This window comes from Jaculus jaculus, chromosome 15 (genome assembly GCF_020740685.1).
Source record: "Jaculus jaculus isolate mJacJac1 chromosome 15, mJacJac1.mat.Y.cur, whole genome shotgun sequence".
In the NCBI taxonomy this organism is placed as follows: domain Eukaryota; kingdom Metazoa; phylum Chordata; class Mammalia; order Rodentia; family Dipodidae; genus Jaculus; species Jaculus jaculus.
Window position 1 is genome coordinate 73,123,788 of NC_059116.1, and position 23,426 is coordinate 73,147,213.

At 47.0% G+C, this 23,426-nt stretch overlaps 1 protein-coding gene across 1 annotated transcript in view; it reads left to right on the forward strand.

Annotated features, from left to right (window-relative positions):
• The window catches only part of Itih5 (inter-alpha-trypsin inhibitor heavy chain 5), a 78,883-nt gene that overhangs the window by 50,940 nt on the left and 4,517 nt on the right, over nucleotides 1–23,426 (forward strand). The window contains exons 5-9 of the mRNA XM_045134959.1: nucleotides 10,095–10,263; nucleotides 12,961–13,270; nucleotides 16,589–17,097; nucleotides 21,157–21,210; nucleotides 23,065–23,181. Coding sequence (XP_044990894.1) covers nucleotides 10,095–10,263; nucleotides 12,961–13,270; nucleotides 16,589–17,097; nucleotides 21,157–21,210; nucleotides 23,065–23,181 — 1,159 coding nt within the window. The remainder of the gene's footprint in view (nucleotides 1–10,094; nucleotides 10,264–12,960; nucleotides 13,271–16,588; nucleotides 17,098–21,156; nucleotides 21,211–23,064; nucleotides 23,182–23,426) is intronic.

Genomic DNA, 23,426 nt, shown 5'->3' on the forward strand with positions numbered 1-23,426 from the left:
CCTTGATCTCTCCCTTTCATCCAAACACAGTCGGGAAGTCGGAGCCTCACCTGAGCGGGTTTGCAGCACGTCCTCACCTTTCAGCAGGAGCACATGGACGCGAACCCCGTTCCTTCTCAGCACGTCTCTTATTAACTCTTTATTTATCTTTAAATTCTTATCCAAAGGGTACTCTTTAATTTTTTATTTATTTTATTGTTTATTTGAGAGAGAGAGATAAAGAGGCAGAGAGTCAGAGAGAGAGACACACATACAGAGAGAAGAGAGAATGGATGTACCAGATCCTCCAGATGCATGTGTCACCTTGTGCATCAGGCTTACGTGGGTCCTGGGGAATCAAACCTGGGTCCTTTGGCTTTGTAGGCAAACGCCTTAACTGCTAAGCCATCTCTCCAGCCCTCAACTCTTTTATTTTCCTTTCTGGAGGCACACAGTGGATATTCTTGCCACTTCACAATTGCTTACTCTCCTCCGGAGGCTTTTCTCATCATTACCATGGAGGCATTGTCCTATAGTTGCTTTTGAAATTAATTAATTGATTGATTTATGTGAGAGACGGAGAGAGAGAGAGAGACAGAGAAAGGAGAGACACACCACTTTGTGCCTCTGGCTTCACATGGGCACTGAGGATCAAAGCAGCATTGACAGGCTTTGCAAGTAAGTGCCTATAATCACTGAGCAACCTCTCCAGCCCTTCCCTGTAGTTTCCATGCAGTGACTTGAACTTCCCTCTCATCTGTGTGCACCTTCTGTCAAGGAAAATAACAATGAATGAGGATGGTGAGAAGCTATTTTGATAGCCCCTGTGTGAGCCAGGGGTCTCCAGAGGAACAGAACTGATGGGATGATTGTAGGTTACAAGCAGGATTTATTAGTCTGGCTTAAGCAATAGGGGCTGGTGTGGTGGTTTGATTCAGGTGTCCCCCATAAACTCAGGTGTTTGGAATGCTAGGTTCCCAGCTGATGGAGATTTGGGAATTAATGCCTCCTGGAGGCAGTGTATTGTTGGGGGTGGGCTTATGGGTGTTATAGCCAGTGGTTGGCACAGTCCCTTGTTGCTATTGTCCACCTTATGTTGGCCAGGGGGTGATGTCCACCCTCTGCTCATGCCATCGTTTTCCCTGCCGTCATGGAGCTTCCCCTCGAGCCTATATAAAAAGAAACCTCTTTTCCCCACAAGCTGCTCTTGGTCAGATGATTTCTACCACCAATGAGGACCTGACTGCAGCGGCTAGGTAGTCCAACAGGACTGAGTGCAGGCTGGACAGGCTGGGAACTCAGTAGCAGTTTAGTCCATGAGGGTAGAAGCCTCAGCAACCCCAAGCCAGCGCTGAAGGCCTGGGGGCTTCTTGAGGAGCTGCTGACCTTCAGGCCACTTTGGAAAGCTGAAAAAGTTAGTCAGTGAAAGATGGCAGCAACAGGGTGGATGGACTGTCCAGCAGGAGCAAGGACTGGCATGGGAAACCCTCCTCTTTGTGGTTTTATAGAGGTAGGGTCTTACTCTGGTCCAGGCTGACCTGGAATTCACTATGGAGTCTCAGGGTGGGCTCGAATTTATGGCAATCCTCCTATCTCTGCCTCTCAAGGGCTGGGATTAAAGGTGTACGCCACCACGCCCAGGTAGAAAATGCTGCTTTTTTTCCTGAGACCTTTTCATACATGGGCTGATACTAGAAGGGATGTCCTCCTCCCTCAATTAACCCTTCCTGGAAATGCCCGCACAGATCTGCCCAAGAGGTGTGTCTGTGACTTGGTTCGTGATCAAATCAAATAGCAGATATTAACCATCACAGCCCCAGTAATCAAAAGCAACTTAAAAATATTTTATTTATTTATTTGCAAAGAAAGAGAAAGAGAGAGAGAGAGAGAATGGGTGTGCCAGGGCCTCCAGCTGCTGTAAACAAACTTCAGACACGTGCACCACTCTGCATGTAGCTTTACACAGGTAAAGGGGAATCGAACCCTCTGTTGTTAGGCTTTGCAGGCAAGCATCTTAACTGCTGAGCCATCTCTCCAGACCCCCAAAAGCAACTTTTAGGTGCCAGACATTCAGGCCCTTTCACTAATCAGGCCTGTGTCCCCATTCATCTACATGGAAACTATTCCCTCTATCAACATTTTGGGAGTCAGGGAAGTAGGGTCTCACTATAAAGCCCAGACTGGTCTTGAACTCATGACCCTCCTGTCTTAGCCATCCAGGTGTTTGGATTTCTGGCATGCACCACCACACCAGGCTTTCATCATCAAGGTGTATGCCTGTTTTACAAGATCCCCAAGGCAGATCCTTCCCTTGTCTTCTGTGGTCACCTATGAGTAAATTAATTGAGGGAAGATTTCTCCACGTGGCATGTTCCGGTGTTCCTTAGCCTTTCTTCAATTTGTAGGCCACCAGAGGGAATTTGAAGATAGAAGGAGACCAGGGGTTGTGGCATCCTGGGATTTCGAGGATCTTTCAAGTTAGTTTGAAAGGGTGTGTAGCTGGGTGACAGTCCACCTTGTCCATTTCCTGTCTCCGAATGTCTACAGCTCTTAGTTATGATCAGCGATACCAGGTCCCTCAGGGACCCAGAAGGAGGTACAGTCCATTCCTCGTGTGAGGTGTCTTCCCCAGCGGGGCAGATGAGCCCTTAGCCAGGCTCTGATTACACATCCTCAGCCTCTCTGGGCTTCCTCTGATCTTTCTGGAATGTGCTGACCCTGCACTCTTGGACAGAGCCTGGCTCGGTTTCTGTTAATCGTTAGCATATAAACAGTGCGTGGACAGCGATCAGTGTGAGCCCGCTCGCGTTAACTGCACATGGTAAGCACTCGCCTTCCATTTCCTTCTGGAGCCTTGTAGGGAAGACAGATGATACCTCTGGGGCTGATCGTCCTTCAAAGGAAGCAGGACGGGCCGCGGCTGCAGGCAGTCGCAATACCTGCAGAGCCTGTTAAAGACCCTCCGGGCAGCTCTAGCGCAACTGGAAATGGAGGCCCATGGGCCGCTGGCCCGCCTTCCCTTGGTGCATGTGAGGATAAGTCACAGCTCAGGCCTTATAAGGTCACAGGAATGGCAGCCGCTGGGCTGAGGGGAGGAGGGTGAGGGGCTGGACAGTTGCTTCTGCAGTAGAATATCCATCACCATGGGAAAACACCAGCGAGGAGCCAGGCCTGTCCCTCCCAAGGTCTTTATCACGCTGGTTGAGAGTCCCCGGAGATGACGGCAGCTAAACAACCATATTTTTTTGATTTTTTTGGTTTATTTTTTTGAGAGCAACAGATAGACAGAGAGAGAAAGAGGCAGTGAGACAGAGAGAGAGAATGGGCGCGCCAGGGCCTCCAGCCACTGCAAACGAACTCCAGATGCGTGAGCCCCCTTGTGCATCTGGCTAACAAGGGTCCTGGGGAATCGAGCCTCAAACCGGGGTCCTCAGGCTTCACAGGCAAGCGTTTAACCGCTAAGCCATCTCCCCAGCCCACAACCATATTTTTGTAACTTATGAGAGGGAGAGAGAGAGGGAGGGACGGAGAAAGAATTGGCCCACAAGGGCCTCTAGCCACAGCAAACGAACCAGAGGTGTATGCCACCTTGTGCATATGCATCACTTTGTGCATCTGGTTTACGAGGGTTCTGGGGAGTCGAACCTGGGCCCTTAGGCTAGCAGACAAGTGCCTTAACAGCTAAGCCATCTCTCTAGCCCTGAACAAGCATTTCTGACACAGGTGCCTAAACCGCAGCCTTCCTTGGGTCTTAGCAGAGCAGTGGATCTGAGCTCTAGGAAGCAAAGCCTCAGGCTCGGGTTGCTCTCCTCCAGGCATGTGCAGACCCTCTCAGGATTCAGGGGTGTGTGTGTGGTGGGGGGGAGTGACACGTGTGGATGCTCCTGCTGAGTGGGCTGCAGGGTGGAAGCAGGGACAAGGAACTCAGGATTGCAAACTTCCTGGCTGGGGGTGCTGCCCCCACCCCAAAACCTTTGCAGAACACAGAGGTCTGGATTATCAGTTATTATTGCAGCTTGTCCCTCAGGCCACTCTGCATATCATCCTTCAGTGTGGTCTGTCTTCTGTTCCAAGGTCAAGCCTGCAGCTCTTCTCTGCACGGCAGCTGCTAATAAAAACACGCCTCTGTGTCTCTTAGTCTCTCTCCTGTGTCTCCCAGCCACATCTCTGCCTTTTTTCTCCCTCCATTTCATTTCCTCTTCTTCTGTCTCTCTGTCGCTCTCATTTGTTTACCACTGTGCAGATATTTGTTGATTTTACTACTATAGAATATTGACAACAGACATGCAGTGTGTCTACAGTGCACAAAACACTGTGGTAAGAGGGTGAAGGAGGTACAGGGAAGGCTATTTTGAGGAGTTCTCCATGTGGTACAACAGATAGGCAATTTACTTACTACTGCTTATTCAGAGTATATTCATCAAGAATCATGTATATGCCAGGTAGCTACGTATTAGAAAAAGAAGGAGAATGAAAATTGTAGAAAAGAAATGAATGAAAAAGTTTCTGCACTTAAAACAGAGTTGAAGAAAGACGAACATTGCCTATTTCTCTCACTTGTGGCCCTAGCGTTTGCACAGGTACCCCAGGCCATTTATGGGCAGGTGACACGGCAGCAGAAGTGACACGATGGGAGGGGCAGGAAAGGAAAGGCATGGGGTAAGGGGAATATGCCTAAAGCGCACTATAGACTTGCATCAAAACGGCCTGATATAGCCCCGAAGAAGAACATTTTTATACAAGGATTTTTAAAAAATATTTTAACATTTATTTATTTTGAGAGAGAGAGAGAGAGAGAAAGTGGGCACTCCAGGGCCTCCAGCCACTGCAAATGAACTCCAGATGCATGCACCACCTTGTGCATCTGGCTTATGTGGGGCCTGGGAAATCCAACCTGGGTCTTTTGGCTTTGAAGGCAAGTGCCTTCACCACTAAGCCATCTCTAGCCCTATACAAAGATTTTTAAAAATCAGTGTTTTTTTTTTTTTTCTAGGTGAGTGAGCTAATATGAGTTTTATGTTTTTCTTCTGTTCTTTTCAAAATGAAAAATAAGCCGGATATGGTGGCATATGCTTTTCATCTCGGCACTAGGACGGTGAGGCAGGAGAATTAAACTTGACACCAGTTTGGGCCACAAAGCAAGTTCCAGGCTATCCTGGGTTACATGGTGATACTGTATATCAAATAAGTGAATAGATGGGAAACAACAGATTGATGATAGGAAGAAAGAGAGATTGACAGCTGCTTTCTCAGAGCCAGGACAAAATACCTGACCAGAAGCAGCTTGGGGAAGAAAAGGTTGATTTCAGCTTCTAGCTCCAGAGGGCAGAGTCCCTGGTGGTGGGGAAAGAATGGTGGGAGCAGAAACTGGCGTTGCACCGTCACATTAGCATGAGAAAGCAGAGAACGACACATGTTGCTCCAGCCCGGGGAATGGCAGCTCCCACAGCTAGGGTGTACCCTCCCACTTCAGCTAATCAAGAGAATCTCTCATAGACATGACCAATTTGTTTCCAAGTTGACTCTAAATCCTGTCAAGTTAACAACCACAGATAACTCATCACAGATAGAAAGCCAAATAAGGGCTGGAGAGATGGCTTAGCGGTTAAGCGCTTGCCTGTGAAGCCTAAGGACCCCGGTTCGAGGCTCGATTCTCCAGGACCCATGTCAGCCAGATGCACAAGGGGGCGCACGTGTCTGGAGTTCATTTGCAGAGGCTGGAAGCCCTGGCATGCCCATTCTCTCTCTCTATCTGCCTCTTTCTCTTCTGTCACTCTCAAGTAAATAAATAAAAATGAACAAAAGAATACTTTAAAAAAGAAAGCCAAATAAAATGTAAAAACAAATAAAAATAAAATATTTTTTAAAAGGGGGGGCTGGAGAGATGGCTTAGTGGTTAAGGTACTTGCCTACAAAGCCAAAAAGACCCTGGTTCAATTCCCCAGGACCCACGTAAGCCAGATGCACAAGGGGGCACATGCATCTGGAGTTCGTTTGCAGTGGCTGGAGGCCCTGACATGCCAATTCTCTCTCTCTCTCTTTCTACCTGCCTATTTCTGTATCTCTCTCTCTCAAATAAATACATAAAAATAAAATATTAAAAAAATAAAATATGTTAAAACTAAAGAAAAAAAATTATAGTCCTTAGGATATTTAGGAAAAAGATTCTAGTTGTGTAATGAAGGACTTGCATTAGCTATGATGTCCACGTTTCCAAGTTGGCCCTCAAAGTGGCTAAAAATGCCATTCCACAGTAGGAGGAGGGAGATGGCAAAGAGCAGAGTCTTGGCGGGCTGGGGGAAGGAGAGGAAGCTTCCACTTTTTCACAGATTTAGTCTGAGCTGCCCTGGGACCTGTCTGGAGAAGTGGCTGGCCTGGATCTAAGGAGGAAGGCACACTCCAGAGGCAAGTCTAGAGGCAAGCAGAGTGAGGGCTCATGGTTGGCTCTGTGGGTATGGATACACTTTCCCGGGGAAGTATGGAGTGAGGCAACCTGGGGATCTGGCTGAGCAAGCCACCCACGACCCTGCTAGCAAGGTGGTGAGAGGGCAGCGTGGAAGAGCCGAGAAGCCAAGGCAAGGAGCGAGTCTGAAGGAACAATCTACCTTCTTGGCTGAGCATCTTACGCATACCCCGGTGTCTTCCACAGACAGCTAGCCTCCTCGGACATGAACTCTGCTTATTGCCACAGGACGCCACAGAACATTTCCTGGGGATGAGAGTCAGAGCTGGGAGGGGACCGGAAACTGAGAAGCCCTCAGAGGAAAGGCCTCGTGCCAGAAGAGGGGGAGATGGTGGAGGTGGATTCCTAGCCCTGTGCGTGAGAATAAATGTCTCCGTCCTTCCTTTTCCCTGGAAGAACTGGGGCTGGGAAGCCCCGATTGGTAGGATGAGAAGATGAATTTAATGAAATACACCCATTGTTCCCTTCCTGGGTGGATATGGAATCTGTGCAGTACTTTCTGCAGGGGCGTTATAGGAGATGAGTCCATTAATTGCTGCCAAAACCGACATAAAAGAAACAAACAAAGAATCAGCGCCCGGCAGCAGAGCTGGAGGGGTCCCGCGAGGGCGCCGGCCCGCGTGACTGGGCGTTTTCGCTCTCAGCCCCGGAGCTGCCCATGCCCCGGCGGCCAGGCTCCCGAGTCAGGCTGCCTTTCCTTGATTTAATCCAGGCTCCGAGAGGACCTGATGCTTCCTCCCTCTGTGCCTCAGTTGCCTTGTATGTAAAGTGAGAATACTGACAAGTCACTTTCCCTCAGGCGGGCTGTGAGGATTCAGCCTGTCAGCTTGACATAGAAAAGGTGTTGGAGTTCACCCTGCGACCCAGTGGGCAGAAATGCTAGTTGTTCATTTCTTCTTCTCCCTGTTCTTCTTCGTGTTTCTGATGATATTGTTAAACCTTACTGTCTTTTAAAATTTATTTTTGTTTATTTATTTAAGAGTGACAGAGAGAGAAAGAGGCGGGGGGGGGGGCACACCAGGGCCTCCAGCCACTACAAATGAACTCCAGACGCGTGCACCCCCTTGTGCATCTGGCTAACGTGGGTCCTGGGAATCCAGCCTGGAACTGGGGTCCTCAGTCTTCATAGGCAAGAACTTAACTGCCAAGCCATCTCTCCAGCCCCTCACTTTTTTTTTTTTTTGTTTGTTTTTTGAGGTAGGGTCTCACTCTGGCTCAGGCTGACCTGGAATTAACTATGTAGTCTCAGGGTGGTCTCAAACTCATGGCAATCCTCCTACCTCTGCCTCCAGAGTGGTGGGATTAAAGGCATGCACCACCATGCCCGGCTTCTCATTGCTTTTTTTTTTAAAATATCTTTATTTATTTATGTATTTGACAGAGAAAGAGACAGACAGAGAGAGAGAGAGAAAATGGATGCATCAGAGCTTCCAGCCACTGCAAATGAACTGCAGATGCATGTGCCCTCTTGTGCAACTGGCTTATGTGACTACTGGGTAATTGAACTGCGGTCCTTTGGCTTTGCCGGCAAATGCCTTAACCAGTAAGCCATCCCTCCAGCCCAACCTCACTGCCTTTTGAACCTTGGGAATGAAGAAATTGAGGGAAGCTGAAAACTAGTAAATTAGCAAGGATTACCAAGAGGAGTTGGGAAAATGCTTGTTGGGGCTGGAAGCTTTGAGTTTACTAAATTATGCAGAAAAAATGTAATGTAAAGTTTTAAGAGTAGCAAATCCAGGGTAGTTTTCTAAAGTGGATTTTGAGGCTTCTGTGAAATCCAAGAGGTGAACAGTAATATTTTAGAGTGATCATGCTGCATCCAGGATTGAAAGAAAATTGGGGAGTGAGGAAGAGGGAAAAATCCAGAAGGAAAAAAAAGTTAAAAAGTGATGGTCATTTTATGTGGATGGAGAGACAGAAGTTGTCACACTGTCAGAATCCAGAGGGCGAAGCCAGGCAGCCACACAGCCCAGGAAAAGCCTGTGTGGCCTTTGCAGAGTGAGCATACATACAGTTCCTCTCCACCCATCCCTGTGAGACTCGCCAGTCCACAGTCGCCACTTCTCTGAGCTCTCCTTGTCACTAGGTGGCAAATGATAGCAGTCACAATAAAGGATGGACTGCCTGCTGACTCAACCTGCAGGACAAGTGGATGGAGCAGGCTCCATTACCCTAATTTTACTGATGTGTCAACTCAGGCCCAGTGAGGTACATGATGGGGTTTCCCGCCTCGGGCTACACAGAGACTAGATGATGGCCCGAGACTATTGCCAGGGCAACTACGTAGTGAAAGTCTCTAATTTCATGTATGGAATCTCTTTAAATGTCTAACAACAGTGCTCATTAGAGATAGCAGTGTTTCATTATATTATCTGTGTGTGATTACATTTTTTCTCTTTCCATGGTCTTGCAGTTTCTTCCTTTATCTACTTGGCATGTCGGACTTAAATGTGTAGCTTTTATCCATCTAGCGTCCCCCAAACTCACCTGTATCACTTCCTTGCTTTGTTAAGCTGTGTTTATTCTTTGCTTCTTTCAACAATGCCCTTCGTATTCTGTTAAGCCTTTCTTTAAGCCTCATAGTTCCCTCTCTCTCTCTCTCTCTCTCTCTCTCTCTCTCTCTCTCAATTTGAGGCATTATCTCATCATGTGCTTCAGGCTGGCCTTGAACTCACAGACCTCTGGCCTCCTACCATCACTTGTTTCAAATTCCTTTTTCTTTTTTTTTATTGGGGTTTTACTTTATATTATTAAGTAATTTCATTTGATTTTTCTACACTGACATTGATATGCTTAATTATTTTCCCCAGAATTCCTAAAAGTTTACAACTATGTAATAATCTCACATTTATCATGAAGTGTAAATTTAGATCGCAGAGTTCTTGTGAAATATAACTTGTGAGGTGATATAATTTGTGGAGTAAATTGTGTAAATAGAAGTGAGCTTAATCTAAACTTTAGTATGTTTCATGCTATCTCAGCATATAGAAAAGAATAGAGATTCTTTTTTTAGTAATAGTCAAGAATTGTTGAGTTACAAAACATCTTCAGTCATATTCCTTCTCGTCTGTTTGGGAACTGGCCTTTAATTATGTAGGGGAAATTTATTTGGGACCTTTAGTTATATGTATGTTACAGTTCAAGGATTGGCAAACTATGCCCCTTAGATATGACTCTAGTCCACATGGTTGTCTTTTTATACACTTTCTTCTCAGGACATTCCGAACAGTTTCTTTCCAAATAGTCAGTGGACATGATTTCATGCTACAGTGAAGAGTTACGTAGTGGTGACTAAGACCATATGACCAGAAGAACCTAAAATGTTTGCCGTCTGGCACAAATTCCTCTTTCTTTATAGAATGTCCTCATGTCACTGCCATTGGCCATTGTGAAGATATGTTGACCTGACAAACTGGCTGGTAACAGCATGTGACTTATTGTAGATACAGCAGTCACGCGTGTCTTGTGTATGATAAGCTATTGTTTCATGCTCCATCTTGCTGACAAGTCCTGGACATTTAGTCAAGTGTCCTTCAGAGAGCAAACATTGAATCTGAACCTTGAGGCTGTTCTTGGGGGCGGATGTCAAGTTAGGAGACGTGTGGCCCTATGTGTCAGGATGTGACTTATTGGGGTTTTGGTCTTGCCCTAGACCAGGGAAGCCCTCGTCACGATTCTCCGTGACCTCCGACCCCAGGATCGGTTCAGTATTATTGGGTTTTCCAACCGGATTAAAGTGTGGAAGGACCACTTACTACCAGCGACACCTGACAACGTCCGGGACGGCAAGATCTACATCTACCATCTGTCACCCACAGGAGGTAAGAATGAGTCCTGCCGTTTACGTCAGGTTTGATGTTGTCACTGGGGTCATTATCTGCCAAGAAACAGGGATTTCCGTCCTGGGTCTGATGACGGGAAAGCGGGTCGTAGGGGAGAGCCCAGCGGCCTCTATTTCTCTGAACAGCGAGTGTGCAAATTTGCATCCTTCGGCCTTCAGACTTAAGCTGGTCATATTATGGATGGAAATACCCAACAGGTGTCTGGGTCTTAGGAAGTGAAGCTGTTTTGGGGAATTGTCCTCAGGTGGAGAATTAGAGCCGAGTGGTGATCCCGTGTTTAGATGGAACAGTCTTTTGTAGGCAGTGGTGGGCCTGCGGAGACAGCTCCGTGGTTTAAGGAGCTTGCTTGCAAGCCTGCCAGCCTGGGCTGGTTCCCAAGCACCCACATAAAGCTGGAAGCAAAGTGGCACACACCTGTGATCCCAGTGTTCAATAGGAGAATCCGGAAGCCCAAAGACTAGGCAGACTGTTGCACGCATGCACACACATACACACATGTGCGTGCACACATGCATATAGACACACACACAAATACAAGCATGAGTCTGAGGTGGGAAGGACAAACAGCCATGGTTGTCCTCTGACACATTCACTCACACACACATACACACACACAAATAAAAGAATGGCTGTCAGTGGTGAGGTGGCCTGGGTGGCGCTGGCACCATGAATGGTGATGGGGTTGGGCTCTTGTCTTGAGTATGGTGCAAGATCTGTGTGTAGAATATAAAATCCAGATCATAACCCTTTCTGAGAATCAGAAAGGAATCAGAGGGCATCTAGCATGTCGTTCCTTCAAACCAAGCCCTGGGCCTTTTACGTCACCAGCACAGTGGACACACAAGAGGTGTATCATGTTGCAGTGTTTACTTAAGGCTGACCCTGATCTCTGACCCCCACCACACATCTTTTGGCCTTTGTGTATATGGTGTGTGTGTGTGTGTGTGTTGTTACACGTGTGTGGGTGCACATGTGTGCAGGCGCAGGCACTGGGATTGCAGGCACCTGGCCACCTCTTCACAGGGGTGCTGGAGCAAGACTTAACTGACTGAGCCATCTCCCCAGACCCCCGCATCCCTTCTCAAAGGCATGGACACTGTCTTGGGGCGCTATCATCTTTGTAAATTCTACCTTTGGTACCCAGAAATATAAATCACCCAGTTCATCCTCTCCCGTCGGAGACTTTCCATTTGCACACTCATCATCACTCCCCTTCCAAGGCACAGCTGGTTTCCCCATGAGCTCCTCTTGGAACTCGATCTAGCTTGGCCCATCCTTATGTTCCTCTCAGTCACTGGAACAGCGGTCTAGATCTGTCTCATTGTTTGATAAGAGAAATAAGACATTAGATTGAACACATTGTCTATGACATAAGTTGACAAGGCCAGAGTCCTTCTTTGAAGTCCCTAATACCCTCACGTTCTTACTGTGTAATGCATGCTCAGTTCAACTGAACTCATGCTAATGGCATTGCTGACTACAGGAATGGGGTCTCTGTGTGCGCGTGCAGAGTTGCAGACAGGCCATTAGGAAACAGCTGACATGCAGTATGCTCTTTTGGAATAGAAACCTGAGAAGCTCTGCTTCCTTCATTGTTTCTTCACCACCCCCACCCCGTGCTGGAGAATAGCAGGGGACTCAAAATGCCCTCAGAAGTTTAACTTCAGGATCAGGAGCTTCGGCCCTGAAGCTCAAATATTTGCATTTGAATCCAACATCACCACCTATTAGCCCTTCCTTAAGCATCAGATAGGCTCTTCATTCCTGTGTGTGTGTGTGTGTGTGTGTGTGTGTGTGTGTGTGTGTGTATGGTGCATGTGTGCACATGCACATGCAGAGGCTGGAGGACAAATTCAGGTGTTACTCTCAGGAACGCTGCACACATCCTTTGAGACAGGGTCTCTTCTTGACCAGTTAGTCTAGACTCGCCGACCCCTGAGCCTCAAGGATCCTCCCCCTCGTGTTTCCCCAGTTCTGAGCTTCCAAGCACATGCTCACCTCTCCAGGTCCCACGTAAGCCACAAGCACACACTTGTGTAAGACTGCCCATGCGCACAAGGTGGTGCACATGTCTGGAGTTCGATTGCAGTGGCTAGAGGCCCTGTAGCGCCCATTCTCTCTCTCGCTCTCTGCCTCTTTCTTTCTTTTCTGTCACTTTCAAATAAATAAATAAACATAAAACAAAAAATTTTTAAAAAGGACTCCAGTGGGGATGGTTTCTAAGCCACACTGTCACCGGATACCTTCAGGTGAAGATTTCCACATGTCAACTACATTCAGTTAGCAAACACTTGTCACGTTTTAAGATAGGTCATTTGGGTCTGGAGTGAGGGCTTAGCAGTTAAGGTATTTGCCTGCAAAGCCAAAGGACCTTAGTTTGATTCCCCAGGACCCACATAAGCCAGATGCACAAGGTGGCACATGCACCTGGAGTTTGTTTGCAGTGGCTGGAGGCCCTGGTGCGCCCATTCTCTCTCATTTGCTCTCTGCCTCTTTCTCTCTCTCAAATAAATAAATAAGATAGCCACGTGACCTGGAGTCACCCGTAGGTGCAGTTGACTTGGCTCACCGCGTGCCGTCGCTGGCGGCATGGGGAGGGGCTGTCTGCGGCTGTGGCCGTGCACTGGGGAGCGGGAGGCGGGCAAACTGCTGAGGTCCCGGTGTTGTGCTCCGCAGGCACGGATATCAACGGGGCCCTGCAGACGGCCATCAAGCTGCTCAGCAGCTACGTGGCCCAGAACGACATCGAGGACCGGAGCGTCTCCCTCGTCATCTTCCTCACGGATGGGAAGCCTACCTTTGGGGAGACCAGTGCCCTCAAGATCCTCAGGAACACCAAGGAGGCCACCCAAGGTCAGATCTGCATCTTCACCATTGGCATTGGCAACGACGTGGACTTCAAGCTGCTGGAGAAACTGTCGCTGGAGAACTGCGGCCTCACACGGCGCGTGCGGGAGGAGGAGAACGCTGGGGCCCAGCTCATCGGGTCGGTGCTCCGTCTGTCTGTCCTGTCTGTCTGTCCTCACAGCTGGAAATGGCAATCGCTCATTGCGCTGTCACAGTGTGTTTCAGTTTTTCCCCAGGGTGATAAGCGTGCTAAGTCAGCACTTTAGCACTCAGCTACAGCGAAAGCTTTTTTGTTTGTCGAGGTAGGGTCTCACTCTGACTCAGGCTGAGCTGGAATTCACTACGTAGTCTCAGGGTGGCCTTGAACTCATGGCAATCCTCCTATCTCTGCCTCCCAAGTTGTAGGATTAAAGGCATGTGCCACCACACCTGGCTTAAACCCCCCACCCTTTTTTTTTTTTAATTTTGGTTTGTTACTGTCTTGCTGAGCAGACCACACAGGCCTTGAACTTGTGATCCTCCTGCCTCCGCTTCCTGAGTAGCTAAGATTACAGGCATGCTAGCATGTCTGTTTCCCTGTGTATTTTGAAACCAAATAAACCAAAGTTTCAATGCCATTACTGTTTTGTGACTTTAGGCAGCTTTTAAAACCATCCATGCTTCAGTCTCGGGCTGGCTGACAGTTTAATGGGAAATTTTCATGAAGTATTAGCATAGGAATGATTACACCGTAGGTATTCAGTGAGCTCGTAGGGTTATAGTTGTCTTCTTAATACTTTGAATATTTGTTATAATTTTTAATTAAATTACCAGTTAAAACTGATGAACAGAGGCCAGACATGGTGGCACAGGCCCTTAATTCCAGCCCTTGTGAGGCAGAGGTAGGAAGATTGCCATGAGTTCAAGGCCACCCTGAGACTATATAGTGAGTTCCAGGTAAACCTGGGCTACAGTGAGACCCTGCCACAAAAAACAAACAAATAAAACTGATGAACAATTGAATTTTTTTGAGGTGGAGAAGAAATTAGAAATTGGGTCTTCTGAGCCTAAGGGATGGCTTAGCAGTTAGGGTGTTTGCCTGCAAAGCCAAAGGACCCTGGTTGGATTCTCCAGGACCCACGTTAGCCAGATGCACAAGGGGGCACGCACGTCTGGAGTTCATTTGCAGTGGCACGCCCATTCTCACTCTCTCTCGCTCTGCCTCTTTCAAATAAATATATAAAAATAAAATATTTTTAAAAAGAAGAAATTGGGTCTTCTGAGAAAGAAGTACCTTGCTTCCTATTCTGTTGCCAGTCATGATGCAACTTTGCCGTCGATTGAATGAGGTGCTAGCTTCAGGCTCAGCGGTGTAGACCTTGCCTGGCATTGTACACATATGGGATGGTGTATAGTATAATGGGAAACCATACTTATGAAGATTCATATATATTCACTTGTCATAGCCAAATTTATTTAACATTAAGTCTCTGAAAGTATCGAAGATGTGCAATTAAAAAAAGTGGCTGGTATGGGACTGGTCACCATTTTTCTTACAGCATTTAAAAAGTTTTGAAAATATTTTTATTTATTTGAGGGAGGATAGAGAGATAGAACAAGGGGGGAGAGAGAGAGAGAGAGGGAACGAACGTGCATGCCAAGGCCTCCAGCCATAGCAAACAAACTCTAGACACATGCACCACCTTGTGCATCTGGCTTACGTGGGTACTGGGGAATTGAACCTGGGTCCTTTGGCTTTGCAGGCAAGCACCTTAACTGCTAAGCCATCCCTTCAGCCCTAATAACATTTTTAAATGAAAGATTTAAGTGAAAACACAGATCTGCTTCCTACATTATAAAAATTACTCAAAGCTATATTCAAAGAGTGAAACTAATGTACCATGTAACAGAATTAAGAGTCAATCAGGAGTTCACAGGCAAAAGCTACTGCATTGAAACTAATGAAATTCACTAATAATGCCATTGACACCGGACATTTACTGAGAACTTAAGACATGCCAGGAATTTTACATTTATTGTTTCATGTGACCTTCACAAGATTTCTAGGAAATAGCTAGATTTTGCCCATAAAGTCAGTCAGAGGTCCAGATTTCTTCCATTTCCCTCCACTTAGGGATTATTCTTATCTGTAAAGTTGAAGTTAATTCAGTTATTTCTATATTATGGCCTCAACAAAGAAAAAAGGGAAAGTTGTTATCCCGGACCACTTTATTATAAGCAAGTGTCTCACAAGATGTACCTATTACCCACTTTATTCCATTTGGAGAAAGCATGGACTTGCGGCCATAATTTGCCACGTTGGGGGCTAAGCATATCTCTTGTAGGTGAATGGACATATGTGAAGTTAGAACTCAACTGTGGTTTTTTTTGTTTTTTTTTTTAAGGAGGGGATAGATATAGGGAGACAGTTTAGGTGAGACCTCGTCTCAGAAAAGAAGATGGGGGGCTGGAGAGATGGCTTAGCGGTTAAGCGCTCGCCTGTGAAGCCTATGGCCCTCGGTTCGAGGCTCGGTTCCCCAGGTCCCACGTTAGCCAGATGCACAAGGGGGCGCACGCGTCTGGAGTTCGTTTGCAGAGGCTGGAAGCCCTGGCGCGCCCATTCTCTCTCTCTCCCTCTATCTGTCTTTCTCTCTGTGTCTGTTGCTCTCAAATAAAAAAATACTAAAAAAAAAAAAAAGAAGAAGATGGGGCTGGAGAGATGGCTTAGCAGTTAAGGCTCTTGCCTGTGGAGCCTAAGGACGCATTTTAGACTCTCCAGATCCCACGTTAGCCAGATGCGCAAAGGAGGCAAGTGCAAGGCCGCACGTGCTACGAGGTGGCGCAAGCCTCTGGAGTTCAATTGCATTGGCCCTTGAGGGCCAATTCTCTCTTTCTGTGTGTAAAGTAAAAAAATTAAAACCCAAGATGACACCTGACATAGACCTCTAGCTTCCATATGCCCGTGCATGTGGGCGTGGGTGCATGCATGTATGCATATACACATATGAACATGCATGCACCCATGCACACACTCGCACAGCAAGAGTTAGTGGGGTTTTAAGTTGTATCACATGAAGACTATTTCATGAACCGAGGGGTGGATTAGAGAGCTGATGAACAGGATTTCACGAACCGCACAGGTGTGTTTGTCAGCATCTGGGTGGCTGTCACGGCACAGGTGGCTTAGGCTTGCTCTGTATTTGTCCTAGAAACCAGGCCAGAACAACCAGATGGAAATTTCAGAAAGGAAGTTGTTATTCTAGTCGACAGGGGGTCATCCTCCTTGCCCGAGCTTGAAAACTCTGGGGGTTCGGAAGCAGTCAGAAGGGCTCAAGCTACTGCTGGGTGACCAGCTATCCAAATGCCGTGCTCAGTGCCCAGCCGAGACAGCTCCCTGACAGCGTGAGACCCCACGCCTGGGCATCACCTGCCCTTCGTGGTCTGCCGGGTCCTGATTCTCCGTGTCCTCCCCCGGCAGGTTCTACGACGAAATCAGGACGCCCCTTCTCTCCGACATCCGGATCGATTACCCCCCTGGCTTAGTGGAGCACGCCACCAAAACCCTCTTCCCCAACTACTTCAACGGCTCCGAGATTGTCGTCGCCGGGAAGCTGGCCGACAGCAAGCTGGATCGGTTACCCGTGCAGGTCACCGCCAGCAACAGCAAGAAGTTTGTCATCCTGAAGCAGGACGTCCCCGTGGGGCCGCGGGGGCCAGGGAGCGGCGTCGCGGAGACCCCCGGGCCCGCGGGGGGCCGCAACCACGTGCAGCGCCTCTGGAGCTACCTGACCGTGCGCGAGCTGCTGAGCTCCTGGCTGCAGAGCGACCGCGAGCCCGAGAAGGCGCGGCTGCGGCTCAAGGCCCAGGCGCTGGCCCTGGCCCACCGCTTCCTCACGCCCCTCACCTCCATGGAGCTGCCGCAGCCCGGGCCGGGCGCGCGCGCCCCCGGGGACCCCCCGGGCCCGCCCGCGGCAGAGGCGCAGCCAGGTAGCCGCGGGGCAGCGGGCCTCCCTCCCCTGCGCCAGGCTTGCAAGGCCCGGGCAAGCTGGGCGCGAGCCCCATTCATTTTCATCGTGTAACTGTTACAACCTGCGGCCTTCGGGAAGCACCCGGGCTTCAGAGATTATCTTACGTGGTTGCACTTGTTACATGCTGAATGTCTCCAGCTCAGTGATAAAACCGGTGGCATAAGGCTGGGAGATATTATCCCGTGCAGTTTCTTTCTATAAATTTAAGCACCTTAGAGTTACGTCCTTGGATGCGTATTTGCCTTTTTAAAAAATATTTTATTATTTACTTATTCATCTGAGAGAGAGAGAGAGAGAGAGAGAGAGAGAGAAGTGGGGGAGGGGTGAGAAGAATGGGCACACCAGGGCCTCCAGGCACTGCAAATGATCTCCAGATGTGAGTGCCCTTTTGTGCATCTGGCTTATGTGGGTCCTGGGAAATTGAGCATGAGCCCATTGGCTTTGCAGGCAAGCACCTTAACCGCTAAGCCATCTCCCCAACTCCACACATTTACTTTTATCCTCTTGAGAAAGTTTCTGATGAGCCAAGATGGCAATACCTATAACTCTATCCCTTGGGAAACTGAGACTGTAGGGTTGTTTCAAAGCTAGTTCCAGGCCAGCCTGGGCTACAAAACAAAACCAAAAACAAATACGAAACAAAATGAACCAAGGTGTAGACTCTTGAGAATTCACCCTTTAAACACCTGTATCTTTGTGCCATTTGAGGGGAGAATTCCTAGGAACAGGAACTAAAGAAAGGAAAGAGTTAAACCAAAGCAAAGGACTGCCTTCTCTGTAACGCCCACTCACAGAAAGCAGTCTGCTTTGTATAAGTGATGTTTTTTATTAGGTTTCTGTCAAGCTTCCACCTTCAAGAAATGCAATTGAAGTCAACCGGGTCCTATGATGCATGTGACAATTACTTGCTCATTTATTCCTCATACTAAACTCTGATCAAACACTTGAGCACGGCAAAGACCGTGAAGATGGGATCCTCAGACCCTCCTGACCAGCTGTGAGGCCTGGGGCAGGTTTATGGACCTCCAGAAGAATACATTTCTTTGCCCATTAAATGGGGATAGCAATAACTTCCACGAAAGGCTGTTGCAAGGATTGGATATGTGTCGTGCCTCTGGCATAGAAGGAGTTCTCTACAATTATTGGATGCACTCTCTCACAAGATATGTCATCCTGAAAAATTATTGAGAATTTCAGGTCCTTATAGAGAGGTGGAAAACAATCTCTTGCCATTCAGAAAGAGTGGAGCTAGGGAAATTTTGTTCTGATTGAAAGCAAGCTTCATAAGGCTATTACTCAACCCTGCAAGATCTATGCCATGGCTAGGAACAAGGACTTTATGATATGTCATTTCAACTAAATGTCTAGCTTCAGGAGGGATGAGGTGCAAATGATTTAAGAGCGGAGGATTAGGAACGTAGAGGAGGAAATATCTTTTTCTTCAAGCTCTGGTGATATTTTAATTGTAATTTTATTATCTCTTTTTTTTTTTTTTTTTTGAGACAAGCTCTTACTCTGTACCTCATATGACTGGAACTCACTATGTAGCCCAGAGTAGCCTCCAATTCATGGTGATTTTCTTGCCTCAGCTTCTTGAGTGCTGAGATTATAGGTGTGTGCCAGTATACCTAGCTAATAGTAATTTTTTGAGTGTCTCTGTCTCCTTCACATGGTTATTAAATCCAAGTACTTCCTATTACCTCCTGGCCTGTCTGCATTTTGTCCATGTCATGTGGACCAAGGACAAAAATTGAATATGGAATAACTCATAACAACATTTACATAGTTATATCCTTAATTTTTATGAGAGGCCAAAACTAGTGGAGTGTAATCGTGCTAATGCCAAGCTGCAGTAAGATGTTGCTTTTGTTTATAGAAATTACTTCCAGGTTTTTCTTTTGTGTATATGGTGCTGTGAATTAAACCTAGGGCCTCAGCTATGCTAGACAAGTGCTCTCATGCTGAGCTGTATCTCTAACCCTAGATGATGATGATGATGATGATGATTTTGGTTTTTCAAGGCAGGGCCACACTCTGGCCCAGACTAACCCGTAATTAGCTATGTAGTCTCAGGGTGGCCTCGAACTCACAGCAGTCCTCCTACCTCTGCCTCCCAAGTGCTGGGATTAACGGCATGCGCCACCATGCCTAGCTCATTATTTTGTTTTTTGAGGTAGGGTCTTACTCTAGCTCAGGATGACCTGGAATGCACTCTGTAGTCTCAGGTGACCTTGAATTCAAGGCGATCTTCCTACCTCTGCTTCTCTAGTACTGTGATTAAAGGCATATGGCACCATGCCCAGCCACCTAGAATATCTCTATTGTTTTTTTAAATTTTAAGTTAACTTATTTTATTTATGAGAGAGAGAGTACGGGGGGAGGCAGATAGAAAAAGGGAGAGAATGGGCACACCAGGGACTTTGGCCACTACAAACTGCAAATGCATGTGCCACCTAGTATATCTAGTTTACATGGGTTCTGGGGAATTGAACCTGGGTCCTTTGGCTTAGCAGGCAAGTGCCTTAACCAATAAGCCATCTTTCTAGCCTGTAGGTTATTTTTTGTTTTTGTTTTTTCAAGGTAGGGTCTCACTATAGCTCAGGTTGACCTGGAATTCACTGTGTAGACTCAGGCTGGCCTTGAACTCATGGCAATCCTCCTATCTCTGTCTCCAGAGTGCTGGGATTAAAGGGATATGCCACCATGCCCAGCTTGTAGGCTATTTTTAAAATATTTTTTATTTATTTCAGAGAGAGAGAGAGAGAGAGATAGAAATAGGCAGGTAGAGAGAGAGTGAGAGAATGGGCATACCACTGCAAACAAACTCCAGATGTATGTGCCCCCTTGTACATCTGGCTTATGTGGGCACTGGGGAGTCAAACCTGAGTCCTTTGGCTTTGCAGGCAAGTGCCTTAACCACTAAGCCATCTCTCCAGCTCCTACATTATTATTATTATTATTATTATTATTATTTTTGTTTTGTTTTGTTTTTCGAGGTAGGGTCTCACTCTAGCCGAGGCTGACCTGGAATTCACTATGGAGTCTCAGGGTGACCTTGAACTCATGGCAATCCTCCTATCTCTGCCTCCCGAGTGCTGGGATTAAGGATGTGCACCACCACGCCTGGCTCCTAGGTTATTTTTTTAATTGAACATTTACTCAAGATATATTGGACTATTTTGTGTTTCAAAGTGCTGTATGAGTTAAACTTACACACATAATTATGAACACTGGGCTATAACCATATCTTTTGTTTTTAATATGTTTTTTATTATTTTTTTAAACACTTTATTAAAAATATTTTTTGTTCATTTTTTATTCATTTATTTGAGAGCGACAGACACAGAGAGAAAGACAGATAGAGGGAGAGAGAGAGAATGGGCGCGCCAGGGCTTCCAGCCTCTGCAAACGAACTCCAGACGCGTGCGCCCCCTTGTGCATCTGGCTAACGTGGGACCTGGGGAACCAAGCCTCGAACCGGGGTCCTTAGGCTTCACAGGCAAGCGCTTAACCGCTAAGCCATCTCTCCAGCCCATGTTTTTTATTATTATGATAAAACTATACAACACAATTTACCACAACCATTTTTGAAATGCACAGTCCAGTCATATTCATTGTATTTATGCTATTGTGAAGGAGATGAACACTTTCATCTTATGTCTCTGAATCTTTGTACTCCTTAAATAATAACACCTCATTCTGCCTACTCCCCAAACTGTATCTTAATTGTGTTAGAATATTTCCCCCTGTTATGTATATATGTAGATCACAAAAGAGAAAAATATTATCTGATAGGTTAAAGAATAAAATAATCCTCCATGTTTTATATTTTGCTTGCCTCTTTTGAGGCTGAACTCCCCTTAAGAGAGGTGAAATCTTAAGTAGCTTTTAGATTTTTCTAGTTATTGTGAATATATCTGAAAGCGGTGGTGTGTCGCTTGTCTCTACCTCCTGTGTGACTCTCCCTGGCTGTGCTTTCACTGAATAACATCAGTGTTCTCTTTCTGGTCCATTTTAGGACCTGTGCTCAAGAAACCATATGACGCAAGAATTAAAATCTCCAAAACATCAGGTACAGAAAATGGGGTGATGGTATGTGAGTTGACAGCAAGGAATGCTCTGGAATTGGGCCACTAGGATTGTTTGAAGCCTCTCAGATCATTAGCTTGTAGAACAAGGTCTCTCGACCCATATGTCTTCAGCAGTGTGAGGCACGCACTAAGGCAGAACTGTCATTAAGCCATCACACAAACACTGCAGAGGTGGCACAGCCTGGTGGCAGCCACGAGAGAAGACACGGCGGGCGGAGCCGCATTCGGATCATGATTGGCTTGGGAGACACGGCTGTTAGGGATCTTCAGTGTGCATGCTTTCAACTTCTGGTGTTGCAAATATAAAATGTGGTGACAAAAGTAAAAATGTCTAGGGGCACAGATAGATTTTATTGTTGTTCTCACATCCTTGGATTTGGAAGGGACAAGCAGATGAAAAATGTCATAAATTTCCCTCTTCCTGGCAAAGCTCTACATGAAGAGCAACACAGAGGTTGAGTTTGACTCTCCACAGCTCCCTCCTAAGCTGTCATTATTGCCTCCCTGATGATGAACTGGGGGTGCAAGTTCGTACAGCCAGGGCATCCAGAGATTGGCCCTGGGGTACACGTGCACAGGCCCCCATGGAGAGCACGCCGTTCCTCTGAATGCATGTGCTTCCTGGGATGCAAGGAAGCCGTCCTCCTGGGGGCTGCCTGCAGTAATGACTCTGCCCCACATGTTTGGAACGCGCAGAACCTTGCCCTGTACAGGGCTTTGGAGGCCTTGAGTAGGCTGATGTCGGTGCGCATAGAAACCCTCAGCTAACTGTCAGATAAGCTCTATTCATGCATGGCGTGGCTAAGGATCCGCGTGAGAAGTCTCTCCTGGGTGTCATTTTCTTTCTATCGTCAAGACAGACGCTTGGTATTTCTTTATATGTTGCCATTCACACAGTGCTTGAGACACTGCACAGGGCAAGTAGTGGCCAGATCCCGTCACGGTCTTTTCCGAGGGCTGCTGGGGGAGAGGGGTACCTTAGCAGTTACACAGAGGGCATCAGGTTCCTTGCTGCTCAAAAGAACTGGACTCCTCCAGACCTACTTCCACTGCACTCAGACACACACTTGTGCGTGTACATGGATATGAAAAGCAGAGAGGAAGTCCAAAATAATGTTGTGGTTTATGCAAAAATTTCCCACTGGGCAGGAGAAGAGAACGGATGTCGGCTCTCAGGAAATGTTTGGTCTATCCACTAAGAGGCAAAGCTGTTCATCTTTTGCAGAGGTGAACATGGGGAGAGGAGACAACAAACATGGGTCAGTTGAAGTCCATAAACTGTAAACAGAAATTCAAGATCAGTGGGGTCAGTGTGGTCCAACAGAGAGACATTCCCCTACCGCCTCTGACTGACGATACTGCTCAGCCTTCTAGTGACTTTTGTGACCTACTTGTCACTTCCCTACCTGGGGCTTAGCTGTTTGTGCCAAGGGTGCATGAAGCTGGCACTGTGAATACTTGTGAGATTATCTTTGGTTTCCTAGGAAAAGAAGTATGTCCAGGAAATTCTCATAACAGACAAGGAAGGGTCCTCATACTTCATAGGGGCAGTTAAAGGGCAAAGCAAATGGTGTCACAAATTATCATAGGAAACTGAACTCAGTCGTAGTAAAGGTGTGTGGATTACCTCTTCCTTTCCACACCCTCTGACTCTTCAAAGCTTAGTTCAGCCAAGGTATGATGGAAGGAGCATTATATTTGAGTTTAGGAGATCTTATGCTGTTCTCCCAGCATTATAATTAGGAAGAAATAAACAGCGCATTACACATCACGAGGATAAAATAGTCCTTAGCTCATCACTGTGTCTTTTCCTCTCCTGTCCCCCATATGTGCAGTGGATGGTGATCCCCATTTTGTTGTGGACTTCCCGCTGAGCAAGCTCACTGTCTGCTTTAACATTGATGGAGAGCCTGGGGACATCCTACGGCTGGTCTCTGACCACATGGACTCTGGTAAGTTCTGCCTTCTTTTGTGGTACCTGGGTGCAACCCAGGGAGGGGTTATGTCTTTGCTTGGTTTGAAGATGAATGGAGAGTTCTGGAAGGGACACATCCGAGGTGAGATGCTCAGCAGGCACTGACAATGAATGGTTAAAGGGAGTGAGTGGTGTTCCCGGACTTGAAGTCCGACACTCATTTCACAACCTCGGTGCATTTTTGGTCATTCTGACCAACGTCTCGGTGCTAGAGGTACAAAG